At 48.0% G+C, this 14,499-nt stretch overlaps 1 protein-coding gene across 1 annotated transcript in view; it reads left to right on the top strand.

Moving 5' to 3' along the window:
• PDIA5 (protein disulfide isomerase family A member 5) overlaps positions 1-14,499 on the top strand; it is a 90,655-nt gene that overhangs the window by 53,572 nt on the left and 22,584 nt on the right. Inside the window, exon 11 of the mRNA XM_061167006.1 lies at positions 3,249-3,385. Within this exon, the coding sequence (XP_061022989.1) occupies positions 3,249-3,385 (137 nt within the window). The remainder of the gene's footprint in view (positions 1-3,248; positions 3,386-14,499) is intronic.

The raw sequence follows: 14,499 nt of genomic DNA, 5'->3' as shown, positions 1-14,499 counted from the left end.
CTAGCACTTCAAAATAACCATCTTGTCAGGGTCTGGTTGCCAGGTTCTTCCATGGATCAGAGATGGAGGGGAGGTGAGGAAATAAAGTAAAAAGACTATTCAATCCTTGCAAATGTCCCCTAGAGTGGCAAGCCTCAGGCAGGGAGGGAAATGTGTTAGTTTCACTTCCTTATAGTCCTTCACAGGAGGCAGGCCATTATGTATGTTTATAATAACAAAAAAGGGTTAAAGTCACTGAAGCAGATGCTGTGTAAATTTAACCCTTTGTGGTTACATCAACTCACTTTGAGGGTCCACTCATGTTTGAGTGATTCTTATGATTTAGGTTATGAGTGGTGTCTAGGAACACCTGGGTAGCACTATATACATTTACAAAGTATCTCAAGGGCATTGTCTGTCTAGATGTACCTGTAGGGCAGATGAAGAAGGGCCTGCATGTACGTTGACAGATATTTTAAGTCGGACTGGTTGCCTCAGCCCCTAGAGCTGAAAGGTGGAGGAAACGACTCAGAACCAGGTATTCTGACTCCTAGTCTGGCTCTTTCTCTCTTATCTGCTGTAGATAGGAGGTTCTTCCTTCTGTTGAGCTGAAGTTTCTTTCTCTGGAGCTTCCACCTGGTGTTGGTTCTCTTTTATGGGGCTGTAGAAAGTCAACCTTGCTTTCTCTTCCTGCTACAGTGTGAAATGTTTGAAGAAAACTCTTCTGTTTCCCTTGTCTCTTCTTCTCCTGGTTAGACACCTCCAGTTCCTTCAACCATTCTTCTCTCATTTCTGCATTGATTCAAAGAGTGTTTATTGGGTAACTGCCTTGTGGGAGGTGCAGAAAGTAGAGAGATGATCCAGAGGGAGCCCCCGTCTTTAAGTGGAGACACAGTAAAGGGCACAGTTCAGTCATTGTGCCCTCCTACCGCTGTGCCTAGGTCTGCAGGCCCCTCCAGAAAGCAAACTTCCTACTGTCCACTGGGTGGACGAGGGGCAGCCGCCTGGCTGCTGGAGATCCCACGGTCTCCCATTTCCAGCCCTGGGCCCCAGCCCCGCTTCAAGGGGAACCTCTGCTCCTCTGGAGCCTTTGCTTATTGGGGTAGTTCTTGGGTCCCCACGCCCTCTAAGCATGCAGCACCTCTGGTTTCTGCCCTCTAAGAAAGGCAGAAATTTTTTGCTAAGTCAGTTTTCTAGCTTCTAAATTTACACTGACCTCTATTTTTTCTCTTTGCTTTTGCTTCTGTGAGTTCATTACCTTTTTCTTTTTTAGCTCTTGTGATGTTATTTTAGTGGCTTTGGAGTGTGTCCTCCTCTATGTTTAACTAGAAAATTTTCAGTCACCTTCATTTACTCATACTGCCACTAAGGCATGGCATCTCCATTCTATGTGTGTACTCTTGCTGGATTTTTAAAAATTATTTTAATTTTAGAATAGATTCCATTCACATAATTGAAATAATTTTTTAAAAGATACTTAAAAATTATGCATTGAAGTCTTCCTTTTACCTGTTTCCTCTATCCTATTCTCCCTCCCACCCCCTAGAGGTAGCAACTTTAATTGGTTTCCTTATGCAGACGCATGCAAATATGAATAAGTATTTTCTCTCGCTCTCTATTTTATGCAAAAGTTAGCATATTATGGCCTGTTGTGTCTGACCCTGCTGTCTACATCAGAGTGTAGGGAGCTTCCTTGTCCCCCTGCACCATGCTCAGCCCTCTGGGGTCCTGATTGATTGCAGTTTACCTAAGCAGTTCATATACCAGTGGGTACTGGGTTCTTCCAGTCTTTTCTATAACAAATCATCTCTAACGAATACCTTGGAATGTGTATAATTCTGACCATGTCCAGGTATATTGAAAAGATAAATTCCCTGAAGTGGAATTGGTGATGCTTTCAGGAATTGGTATTTTGAGTCTGTGTATGGGAGCCTAGGTTTCTTGGTGTTGGGAATGCTGAATGACTGGTGCTGACTCATTCTAAAGCTTGATTTTGCCATCAGCCCCGTCTAAAATTGGATGTACATGGGCTCAGAGTGGTTTGACCCTCTCGCTGCTACTTTCCATTGCTGAGACCACCAGTGGGGCCTAGTCGAGAGCACCAGAGAGGGTTTCTGAAGGTGCTGTCAGACCCAGGCTCTGCTTTGGGGTAGGGGTGGCAGGCCCCACCACCCCAGCCACAGGGGAGGACAGCAGCTCCCATTGTTTGGGACACATTGCTCTCATGACTTGTCAGTCCTGGCTGCTGGAACTTTGCACTTTTTCTTTTTTACTGTAGGCTCTCAAAGGCAGGAAGCAATGGTTGTCTTTTCACATTTGTCATCCTAAAGGGTATTTTTTCAAAGTAACGATTGAGGTGGCTCTGGCAAAGGTGTTCATAAAGCATCAGGGAGTTTGTGTCACTGGCCGACTTACCCTTGGCTTTGAAGCAAGAGAGGGCAGCTGTGAGCCTCCCCCACTGTAACAGCTGGTGATGTAAATGTCAGCACACAATTGTCCCAGGTGGGGCAGGCTCCAGGGAGGTGGGCCACCAGCCTGAGGTCTTACAGCTCATGGTGGCCACAGGGATTTGACCTGACCTCTGAGCCTGACCCTTTCTGCTTGAGCATTCCACCTCTAGAGAACTAGAGAACCTTGTTCCTGGTCTTGAGGAAGGGTTCCTACTGTAGTGTATGTTCGCATAGTTAGGGAGCCCCCAGCCTTGTTCCCTTGGGCCCCACTCTTTCTCATCATGACCCTCCTCCCACACTGGTTAGTGAACACCTCTCAGTCCCCTCTCCACCCCCAGTCCTTCCCTGATATTTGGTCTTTCTCAAGATACCTGGCCTCTCTCTCTACTCCTCACCCACCACCCCTCCCCTCTTATTCCCTCCTCTTCTCACCACTCACCCTGTGGGCACCACTCAGCACATCAGTTAGCTTTGTCAGAGGTCACTCTTTGCTGCCATAGCTTATTCTTGCCGGTTGGCTAAACTTTTAGATGCTGACAAATCCCCCCACCCCACCCTGATCCCAGGGAGGAAGTGAGATTTCCTGATCTGCCTAGAGAGCCACAGCTGGAAGCCACTGTTTGCCAGAGGATATCAGCTGAGCACCTCTGGGCTCTTGAGGGGATGATGGAGGTGGGCAGGGCCGAGGAGTCCCCCTGACCCCTGCTCCCCCCGAGAGGTTGCGGGGAGCCCCTGAAGCAGGCTGTGCGAGCCAGTGGGGGTGAGGGCTGCACCGGCCCCTGCGTGTGCTCTGAGCTCTGCCTGTTTTTGGTCTTCCAGTCCGCAGCCGCCACAGCCCCAGGTCCCCGAGACTCCCTGGGCAGATGAGGGCGGCTCCGTTTATCACCTGAGCGATGAAGACTTTGACCAGTTTGTGAAGGAACACTCCTCTGTGCTCGTCATGTTCCACGCCCCATGTGAGTGGAACCTTGCTCCTCCCCGCCACAGCCTCCCTCCCTTGGCTCAGAGTGGATACCTCTCTGAGCCTTTAGCTGTTTACCTAGAACAGCAATCATCCCTCAGCTTGCGGGTGGGGACACTGAGGCCCTGAGAGAGCCTGTATCTTGTCCAGTAGTTGAAAGGGCACACGGAAGCCAGGGCTGGAACCTCAGACCCCACAGCACCTAGAACCCCTTCTTTCTGCTTCACCTGGTATCCATCGTGGATCAAGGGAAGAAAAACATGAATCCTGTAAAATGTGTTTGCAATATTGACCGAAAGCCCTGTAGCTCAGGATTTTTCTAGGCCAGTGTCCTCCCCATTCCCATGAAGGATGGAAATGGATTGTAATTCCTTTCTAAGAGGGAGAAGGCTGCTTCTGGAAAGGTGAGCAAGGGATGACACCCCCTGGCCACGGAGTTCCTGGGCGCAGCTTCTGGGAAAAGCGGGCCCATCCTAATGGGTGATGAAGCTGGGTCCCCAGCACCCTGGGACAGGGTACATGTGTGGGGTGCTCTTCTCTTATAGCTTCTTGCCAGCTCTTTGGCCCAGTGATGGTGGGCAAGGGATTGTGGAAGAGGAGAAGAAGCAAAAATAACTTCTTCACAAATCAGTGTCATAATTGCCAGTCCACAGAGGCATCTTTAGTGAAAGATTACTTTATTAATTGTCTTAGTCATAGAGATCTTTCTGCTGTTGATTGTGATTTGCTCTGTGGTGACAAAGTGGCTGCCCACAGGGCCATCTCCTTCTGTCTCACCCACAGTGCTGCAAAGCAAATACGATTAACTCCGCTTTACAGACCAGTAGACAGTGGTGTGGAGAAATGGCACTGCTCTTTGAGTCCTATGCCGCCGAGCCCTGGCCTTCCCACACTCTGCTTCCCTGCAGTATCACAGGGGTTTGGTTAATTAGCAATTGTTCATAAGTAGACCACTCCTGGGGATTTCCCCAAGTCCGTCTTATAAGTGCCAAATTCCAAAGAGAATCCAAAGGAAAATTATTGGCCTTTCTCCTGAAAAATGACCCCCAAAAGAGCCTTAAAAAAAAACACCCGAATTTCAAAGGGCCTCTGATTAAGGGCAGTGACAGAGAGGGCCCTAGGAGCATGTCACCGCAGCCCTGCCAGGGCTCAGTCCCTGTGGCGGAGGAACCCTGATGAATGAATATCCGCCAGGTAGCACCGCAGCCTTCTCCCTGTGGAGATGCACTCTCCTGGCCAGTCTTAGATTTGCTAATGAAAGCAAGTCTTATGGGAAGTCAGGCTGCACCCAGAGCTGCACTCACCCTGCCCAAGTTCCTGCCCCAGGCTCACTGTTTTCACTTCCTGGGAGCTTCACCCCGCGTGTCGGTGCCCCTGGTCTGTGCCAGAGAGAGCCCTCTGGCTCCTGGAAGATTACAGAGTGGTTTGAACAGTACTTTATGGACCACAGCATTAAGAGTATGTGTCCCCTTTGATGAATCCTAGCAACATGTACCTGATAGATTGGAATTGTTTAATAATTGTTTATTAGTTGTTGTTTAGTCTGTAAATCATGTCCGACTCTTTGCAACCCCCTGGATTGCAGCCCACCAGTTTCCCTCTATCCATGGAATTTTTCAGGCAAGAATACTGGAGTGGGTTGCCATTTCCTCCTCCAGGGGATCTTCCCAACCCAGGGATTGAACCCACATTTCCTACATTGGCAGGCAGATGCTTTACTGCTGAGCCACTAGGGAAACCCAATTGTTAATTAAGCCCCCTTTTTTTTAATAGAACCCTGGTTGCAAACTGGGAAGATTTTTGTCTGTATTCTTTCTTGTACTCTTAGGTTGTAAGGAATTCATTGTAGTAGCAAATGCTGGCAGGGTCTGGGCCCCGGAGCCTGGCTGTCGTGTTCTTCCCTGCCCTCTCCCCTTGCAGTGCACCCACCTGGCTCCCTGAACCAGAGTGATCATCACTTCCCCATCTAAGTCATCTATGGGCATAGAGTAAGGGCTTAATGAATGAGAAAATGAACAAATGAGGTTGTTGAGAGCTAAATTAGAAAACGAGAACCAGAAACCAGATGGCAGCCTTTTGTTTCCCCATTAGTCATTGTGAATGAGTATTATGAATACCAGCCCTGTTGAGGCTGTTCCAGCTTCAGACTTAACAAATGAATAGAGCTGAGATTTCTCTTGTTCAGTTCAGTTCAGTCGCTCATTTGTGTCCAACTCTTTGCAACCCCATGGACTGTAGCACCCCAGGTCTCCCTGTCCATCACTAATTCCCGGAGTTTATTCAAACCCATGTCCATTGAGTCAGTGATGCCATCCAACCATCTCATCCTCTGTCGTCCCCTTCTTCTTCCACCTCCAATCTTTCCCAGCATCAGGTCTTTACGAATGAGTCAGCTCTTCGCATCAGGTGGCCAAAGAATTGGAGTTTCGCTTGTTAGGTGTCTGCAGATCATGGATCCTACATTCTCTAACAAGGTGTTTGCCTGCCCCCTGTGCACACGTGTGTGTGTGTGTGTGTGTGTGTGTGTGTGTTTCTGCTGGACTATCAGAGTGACAGGGCCAGGGCAAAAGCCCGAGGTGAAGCTCCCTGAGGAACTGCCCGTTTAAATTCCCGTCTGATGGGTGTGGCTCCACATTAAATAATCTCTGTACAGTCCTCCTTCTCTATCTAGGTGCCTGGGCTTTAGAAGGGATGGAATGCACATGGTTCCGAGAGGAATCTGAGCCCAGAAGGTTAACAGACAGCAGGGTCCCTTAGCTGCCTAGCTGTGTATTTTGTTTGTTTGTTTGTTTGGTAGGTTTTTTTGGCTGCACCATGCAGCATGTGGGATCTTAGTTCCCTGACTAGGGATTGAACCCGTGCCCCCTGCATTGGAAGCATAGCACCTTAACCACTGGACTACTAGGGAAGTCCCCTAGCTGTGTATCTTATACTGGAGTGCTCCCAAGAACCCACCCTGATCAGGAGACCACTTTTGTGATGTTTGAGGGACCTAGAGAAAAGGACAAATGTCAGGAGGCCAGAGATTGCACTGCTGGCTCAGGGTTCCCAAGCAAATATTAAATAAAATGTGAGTTCTGGAAATCATAGTGTTACAGGTGCCACTCCCGGGCCGTATAGGGAGTGGTTAAGAAATAGACCATTTTGGAGACCTAGGAACACTAGTTGGGATCTATCAACATAGAAGACCATGGATTCTACTCAGGATTGTCATATAAGCTTGGTTTGTTTCTTGGTATAGGATTGCCAGGTTGATGGATTAGTGTGTCTTTCTTTTATCAAAGGTGAGGTGCTATTTTCCCAAGTGCAATTGGGAGAAATGGGCAGGGTGGGGCCACCCCGAGGGGAACACCTCCCTTGGTGCTCTGTGACTATGAGTCTGGCCTGGTTCTGTCTAGAGGGTGATACTTGTTTTTTAATCAGCAGTTTTGTTGAAACTATTAAAAAAAAAAAGGCAAACTTTCAAATCTACAAGGGTTAGAATTAGAGAAAGGAAAGCTAGTTAAAATACTGAGCAACTGCATGAAGATTTTAAAAGATCCCTACAGACTGAAATAGTGGAAGTCAGATTATAAAGTTGAATTTATCTTTATGATTTTCTGCTAATTAAAAAGGGAGTGTGTATATGTTTTATAAAGGGATAATATAGGAAGGTTGAAGATTAACCTTGTTCTTGGTACAGATTCCCAGGAAGAGCCATGGTCCCTCTTTGCTGTGTTATTTCTATACAGAGGAAGTGCTCAGTGTTAATTTCTGTCAGAGTCCCACTTTCCTGGAACCTTCATCAAGTGCCTGTAGAACTGCTCTCCTGGGTTCTTGGCAGGAGAGGCACCTGGTATTACCAAACACCTCCGTGGACCCCCTGCTTCTTTACCCTCTTTTCCAGCTTTCCTGCATCCCATGGCAATTCCCATCTCAGCCTTTTCCCCCGTCTCCCTCCCAGCTGGAGTCCTGGAGAAATCCCACACAGATTCTTCTGCAGCTTGTAGTCCCAATGCCCGAGTTGTCATTGAACAAATAAACTCAGCCTGGCCCCAGTCACACCAAGGGAACAGGGGGTGCTGAGATTCACAAGCAGGTGTGCCCCCCCCAGAGCCCACTGTCCAGGTCCTGGGCCACCTGCAAGGAACAGTGTGTTGCAAGCAGTGGGCTCCTAGAGGGGTTGTGCACCGTGAGGGGCACGGACAGAGCCCAGTCCCCTCTGCTGTCCATATGGCCCTTGACATGGGGCTCTGAGTGGTTGTGGGGAGGTCACAGCCCCAGGCCCGGTCCCCTGATCCGCAGAGCAGTAAATAGTATCTGAAGAGGGCGAGGTAGCAGGACCCCAGCAGCCAGCGCTCTGTGGTGCCTTTTGTTTCTTTCTGCAGCATTCTGAATGAGAAAAGTCACTGCACGTTGTCACTCATCTCTCTTCACCGTTTGTTTTGCTGCTGTAACGTCTACCAGCTCCTCCCTCTCCGTGTGCCTGCAGCCCTGCGTTAGGCCAGGGGAGGACATGCTGCTGTAATGACCCCCACCCCCCAGAGTGACTGTCACTCACATGGGGAGATAGAAGGAACGAAGTGGGGCTCCAAGGAGGGGGGCCCTGAGGAGCAGCCTGTCTCTCCCATAGGGGTCCTGGGGCCTAAAGAGAAGCTGCTGGGGAATCAGAGCATTCTTGCCGCCCCTTCCCCAGGGCTATGGCGGCTCACCCACAGCTCTGCCCCATTTCTTGGCAGCAGGCCGCCCAGGATGAGGGGTTTTCTTTGCCATAACTCCCGGTAGCAGGTGTGTGCCAGAGATTCTGGGCCCGGCCTGCCTTTAGGAGCTGGGCTGCCTGTCTGGATTCAGTATCAGACCCCTGTCAGACTCCCAGAATTTCTGCTTCTTACTTCATTTATGTCTACTCCAAGTAATATGTGATCCCTGGGACAGTACAGAGAAATATAAACAATTTTAAAAAGCTATGTATAATCCCATTTTTCAGAAGCAGCCTCTTTCTTCTTTTTGTCATCATTTTTTCTAGTTGCTTTTTCTTTTTTATTTTTCCCTTGTTTTCAACTTTAAAAAAAATTAACATAAAGTTAAATTGACTTTTTTTCCTAATATATGTAGATTTGTGTAACCATCTTGCTGTAAAACTCCTTTGTGCGATCACTCTTATTTTTTAATGGCACAAATAATTTAAGAACAATGTTAACATTCTTGTTATTGGGGGCACAGAGTTCAAGGGATACATAGAATATAGTGTAAGCAGTGACAGTCCCCTCCCCACCGGGCCCCCTTCTCAGGGTTGATCAGTGCTGACCGTTGGTTGTCCTTTTTCCTCCTGTGCTTCTCTGTGAACAACAGGGATTGTTTCTTACCCATTTTCCTGTGATTTGCATTTTTTTCACTTACCAGTATATAGGTCTTGAATATATTTTTGTGTAAATGTAAGATGTTAGCATATAAATCTCCCGCAATCTTTTAAACTAAGAAATAGTATTTTATAATTTACATATGCTATGGATTTTAAGCCATCCCATCATAGACATCTATCTCCAGTATTTGTCCAGGCAATGCAGTAAATCTTTATAAACATATGTATTAGGGAACATGTCTAAATGTTGAGATGTGTTAGACTCCCGGAAGGGAGGGTGTTGGTCCCTGTGGTGAGTATGCTTGAGCCTTGATAGATGCCACCCACTTCCCTCCAGGAAGGGGTCACCACACCCGGTGAGCAGTGTGTGGCAGAGCCTGCATCCTCGCCAGCCCTGAGTGCTATCAGCCGTTTATGTTCCTATTAGATGGGGCAGTGGGGCAGCTTGTCCACAGCTCCCAGGGAAGTGAGCATCCCTCCATGTGGTAACCAGTCTTTTGTATTTCTTCTGTGAACCAACTGTTCATTCCCTTTGCCCATTGTTCTATGGGTTGTCTTTTTCTTCTTGACCTAGAGCTCCATACTTAGGGTTATTAATTTTTATCTATTTTCTGTGTTCCAGATATTCCCTGTTGGTCTGTTGCTTACTTTTGGTCTATGCCTTTTCATTGTACAACAGCATTACATTTTTATAGTCATATACAAGCTAGAATGTTTATTGAGCACTTGGTGTGGATGAAGCATTGTCCTAAGCACTTTTCATATATGAACTCATTTAATCTTCACAACAAGTCCTGTGAAGTGGATATCATGATTATCCCCATTTTACAGCTTAGGAAAGGGAGGCACCAAGAGGTTGAGAAGCTTGCCAGAGGTCACATAGCCAAAAAGGTAGGGCCAGGGAAAAACCCAGGTCCTAGGGGCCACAGCCTGCAAGGACCAAGCTCTCTGAGAACCTGCCTTTTCCCTCTTGACCTCTGGGATATCTATCCCCAGGATGTAAAAATAGTGTCCCAGGACTTCTGGGTGGTGCTAATGGTAAAGAATCCAGTTGCCAGTGCAGGAGACAAAAGATGCAGGTTCCATCCCTGGGTTGGGAAGATCCCCTGGAGGAGGGCATGGCAACCCACTCCAGTATTCCCTGGAGAATCCCATGGACAGAGGAGCCTGGCGGGCTACAGTCTGTAGTGTCGCAAAGAGTCAGACAAGACTGAAGCAACTTAGCATGCATCTATTTTGTGATAATATTTTTGTTTTTCTCATTTTGCTTTTTAATTCCCCTGAATTTTTCATTTGTTGTGCCAGGTGGGAGGAAGGGGTTTCATTTTAAGTTCTTTTTTCCATGCTTTTTCATTTACATTTTTCTTAACATAAGAACATATAAGATAATGTTATTAAAAATGCTTATTTGTTCATGCTTTTGTGGCCACATAATATTCCATTATATAATGGCACCATAAATTACCTAACCAGCCCCATAATGTTGGAGGTTTGAGTTGTTTACTGTATTTCCCCTTATAAATCATGCTGCAGAGGGCAATTTTCATGTATAAATATTTGTCCACGTGTCAGATTATTTCCTTAGGATAGAAGCCTGGAAGAAAAAATTTTACAGCTTGTTATCTACATTTTATACTAATGTAAAGGAAGGGGGAAAAAATCCCATGCTTTCTCTTCAAACGAGAAAGATGAGCCATTCATCAGGATGTATCTGCCCCAGAATGTCTGAGTGTGTACAGTCAGCTTTGGCGCAGGTACAGCTAGAAGCCTCGAAAGAGCCCTGAGGTCTCTAGGGGGCGCCTGTCAGAATGTTAAATGTTAAAGCATTAGTGTTTCTGCTAGCATCTTTAGGAGCCCCACCTCCCTGGCTTGTCCAAGCCAAGGTCCAGACAAGGCAGCAGGAATGTGGGTAGGAAAATCCAGGTTCCTCTCGAGTGCCAGGTACTAGGGAGCTTTCCAAAATAATCTGGTCCCCTGGAAGATTCTGGTTACAAGAGCCAGGAAAGTCTCCATTGCTGGTCTGTAATAAAATCCTAGGTGTAACTGAAGTTAATGGAATCCAGAGGAATGTGAAGGCCTGAGGTTGACGGGAGGCCAGCATTCCCACAGCCAGAAAAGAGTGTGGTCGAGGAACTGCTGGGCATCCTCTTTGCCAGGTCATGAAAATCGGTGTAAGTGCACTTACACAGCTGATAAAAACCCAACAAGGAAGTTTGGCAGTAAAACTTAATGGCCCATCAAATCACAATCAGGACAGTAAAATGCAGCGGGCCGGAGTTCTCACTGTGCTGTCCAGCCCTCCCGCAGCCCACATGGCCATCGTGGAGGCTGGGGTCCAGGCAGTCATCGCTCACACCCTCAGCTCCCCAAGGCAGGCGGCTGCCAGCGAGGGAGACCTTTGCTCAGCTAGACAGCTCTCCTCCCAGGGGCCTGGCTGGTTTCCTCAACCCAAACTGTTTACAGAAGTTTATTGCTTAGCCTTTGTATCTTGTTCAGGGAGCAGAGGGAATAACAGCTAGTAGTGAAAACAAGTAACACTATCAGGAGAACTCTTGGAAATGTATCGGAAACTTCAGTACAACATCAGGAGATATTGGAGATTTCCAAGATGTTTTTCAGACCTAGTAAGGAGCACGGGAAGTGTATAAATGGGGGTGGGAGGGTGGGGAGAGGCTGTGCACATTGTAAATGATATGCTGCTGGTTTTACTAAATAGAGGTTTAGTCAACCTAGTAACTGGTGTGGCTTTTGCCCCAAAAGAAAGCGGATGCTCTCCTGACCATCCTCTCCTCCACTAGGCATGAATGATTCAGTTCAACCTTGTATGCACTGCTCTAAACCTGAACAACACATCCATTCATTCACAAAGTGTGTGTGGGATGCCATCCTCAGTACCAGGGATGTGGTGGGGAGTGAGACTAAGTGAGATCAGTCTGTACAGAGATTCACCCCAGTTGGGGGATTAGAGGGTTCAAGTAAGCAGATTACTCCAGCTATTTGGAGAACAGTCAAGAAAATAAACACGCTGTTGGAAGTGAATGTGATGGGTTGAGGCTCCCTGGGGTTAGGTGGTCAGGGAATTTCTCTGTAGAAGTGAAATTTGAGCTAAAGCCTGCGTGATGTGAAGTGGTCAGCCATACGAAGACCTGGGGGAAGATCGTGTTCCAGGCAATAGCTTGTTAAGAGCTGTGAGGGTAGAAATGAGCTTGCTGAGATAGGAAAGCAGAAAGAGGTCACAGGTTGCAGTGTAGAGGACAGAGGGATACTCCCTGAGTTGAGGTTGAAGGCAGGAAGGTCCGATTATGTGGAGCTTGTGGCTGTGGGAGGGAGTTTGGATTTCAATCTACTTGTGATGGAAGCCATTGGAAAGTTTTGACCAAGGGAATTTGATAAAATTTATGATTTGAAAAGGTGCCCTGGTCACCCCCTAAATATCAGGAGACAGCAGTCTAACAGTCAGAGGGCATTACAAAATGAACTACCATAGGAGTATATGAATAAGACATCTTTTATGAGTAGAAGAGAAATAGGTGGTCTGGTGGAGCTGAAGTGAACTGGAGACTCAAAGTCTGGGCCAGAGCTGAGGGGGATGCTCTGTCTGGAGATGCCTGGTCCATCAGGGCTGAGGCTGTGATGGACTGAACTGGGGGCTGTGGACAGAACTTTGGGGAAAAGACTGGCTTGTGTGGTCGCAGTGTGCTCCAGCCAGAAGCCTTCTAATCCTACCTTCTAATCCTGTCTTGTTTATCCGAGGCCCCGGGAACACCCCCACCCCCCACCCCCGCTGCAGTTTCTCATTTCATCTCCCAGAGTGTCGTTTCTGATGATCTCTGTCCTGTGTCTCATCTCGTGAGGCTGCCGAGACAGTGTGTGGAAGGCCAGTGCAGAGAGTGAGCCCTTTTATTACTTGGTAGAGTCCTACAGACGGAGCTGGAGGTTCGGGAGAGCCGTGTGTGCACACCACACAATCTGTCACCTCCGTGTGTCCTCTGGCCACCCCTCCCGTGTCTAGGGCAGGCCTCACGGGTCGATCACAGCTCCTCTTCCCTGTGAGCTAGTTTTCCATCTCAGGAGTCCATCTCCAGCCCGCCGCTGATAGAGGCTGGTAGGCGATGAGGAGTCCGTTTGCTTCCCCAGGGAGCAGTAGCATCAAAGGACTGAGTCTGTCGAAAGTATGAAGGTGAACTCGCTCATCTTCAGGGGTCCTGCCTCACTGACTGGTACATTTTGGAAAGAAAGAATGGTTTTCTGTGAGTGACTTTGTCTTTTTTGTCTTCTCTGCCCTCACTGTCACACAGTCCCACTGCCCACCTTGAACATGGGCCCTGGTGGCACTTGCCTGACATCACATTCTTATCCTGGTGCAGGAGAGGGTGGTCAGGGGAGCATCCCCTTCCTGCCCCTCCTGCCTGCCGTGGAGGCCACTTGGAGCTGGAAGCCTGGGTCTCCTGAGGCTTGCCCACGCCTCTTTCCTTCTGCTTTGCTGGGTTGAGTGGCTCTGCTCAGGCCATTCACTACTTACTACAAGGCAGAGAGAACTCTTGGGTGTCAGACACCACAGCAGGGGAAGAGCCTCTAAGCTTTTTCTCTTCATGCAAGGTGAACCCCCTCCACCCCAGGGGAAGTTAGCCTGGGAGCTGCGGGTAGTGGGGGGGCGGGGGTGGTCACCGTGGGGCAGGGTGCAGGGAGTTCTCAGCCTGAAGGCAGGCCTGCGGATTTCTCTAAGAGTTGTAGACCCTCCTGACTGTAAACCCTAAAGAGCGATTTATTCCTTTATTTTAGCCAGATCAAAAAAAATTTTTTTAAGTCAATATATTTCATGTTGAGTCAGTAGAATCCTCCTTAGAATATCTGATTTACTCCAGACACGGGGATCCGCGTGGAAGGGAACCTCCGTCTGACACCTGTGTGGACTGCTCCTTGTTCTTCTGCCCCCACCACTGCCTTGGAGTCAGCCCTTCCCTGTCTTGGCCGCTTATAAGACCAGGGGTCTGTGAACCAGTCAGGACATTCAGAGCCCTCAAGTTATTCATAAATATAGACTATATATGCATCAATATGGGAGAGGTGAGAGAGAAGCTTTCATTAAATTGTCAAGAATGTCAGTGACACAAAAAAGCCCAGAGTCCGCCCAGGTCAGAGGAGGATGCTCTCTGTTTGGCTGTTGTGGGTGGCGGCTGCCTGCAGGGAGAGGCTGGTGGGGGAGTCCCAAGCTGGACTGGGGGCTGCGTGCTGTAAACAAATGATTCTGTGCTCTGCATGCTTTAGGAACATCCTCTTGTGGTCTTTCTTGAGGCTCTACATAGAATCTATGTAGAAGATCGTTTCTGTGGGGAAGTCACATTTTCAATTCTAAACAGTTTACCAAAACAAAACGAAAGATACTTTTGTAGCTCAGTTGTTTATAAAAGTGCAAATGGGTTCTGATCGTGTCAAATGTTCAGCTCTGGAAAATAATGTTCTTGTATTTTAATATTGTGATGAATTTGATACCTATATGGTTCACTTGGGGTCCCAACGGGCTCTAGTCAGACCATGAACCCACAGGTGTCCCTCTTCCTCAGGCCTGTTTGAGAAGGACCAACATGTTAGCGTGGCTGAGAATTGTGGCCACTCCCCGGGCTGGATTACATCAGTGAATTTCGTCCATCAAGTCATCTCATGGCTTCCCCAGAGCACTCTCTCCAGAGGAGGGCTTGACAACACTGGCCTGCATTTTCTGTTATGTGTGTGTGTGTATTTGTATTTGGGGGGTTGCAGTTAGGGTA

Source organism: Dama dama, chromosome 19, assembly GCF_033118175.1.
Source record: "Dama dama isolate Ldn47 chromosome 19, ASM3311817v1, whole genome shotgun sequence".
Lineage (NCBI taxonomy): Eukaryota > Metazoa > Chordata > Mammalia > Artiodactyla > Cervidae > Dama > Dama dama.
The sequence above is the reverse complement of the archived record's forward strand: the minus strand, read 5'-3'. Positions and strand labels throughout refer to the sequence as shown.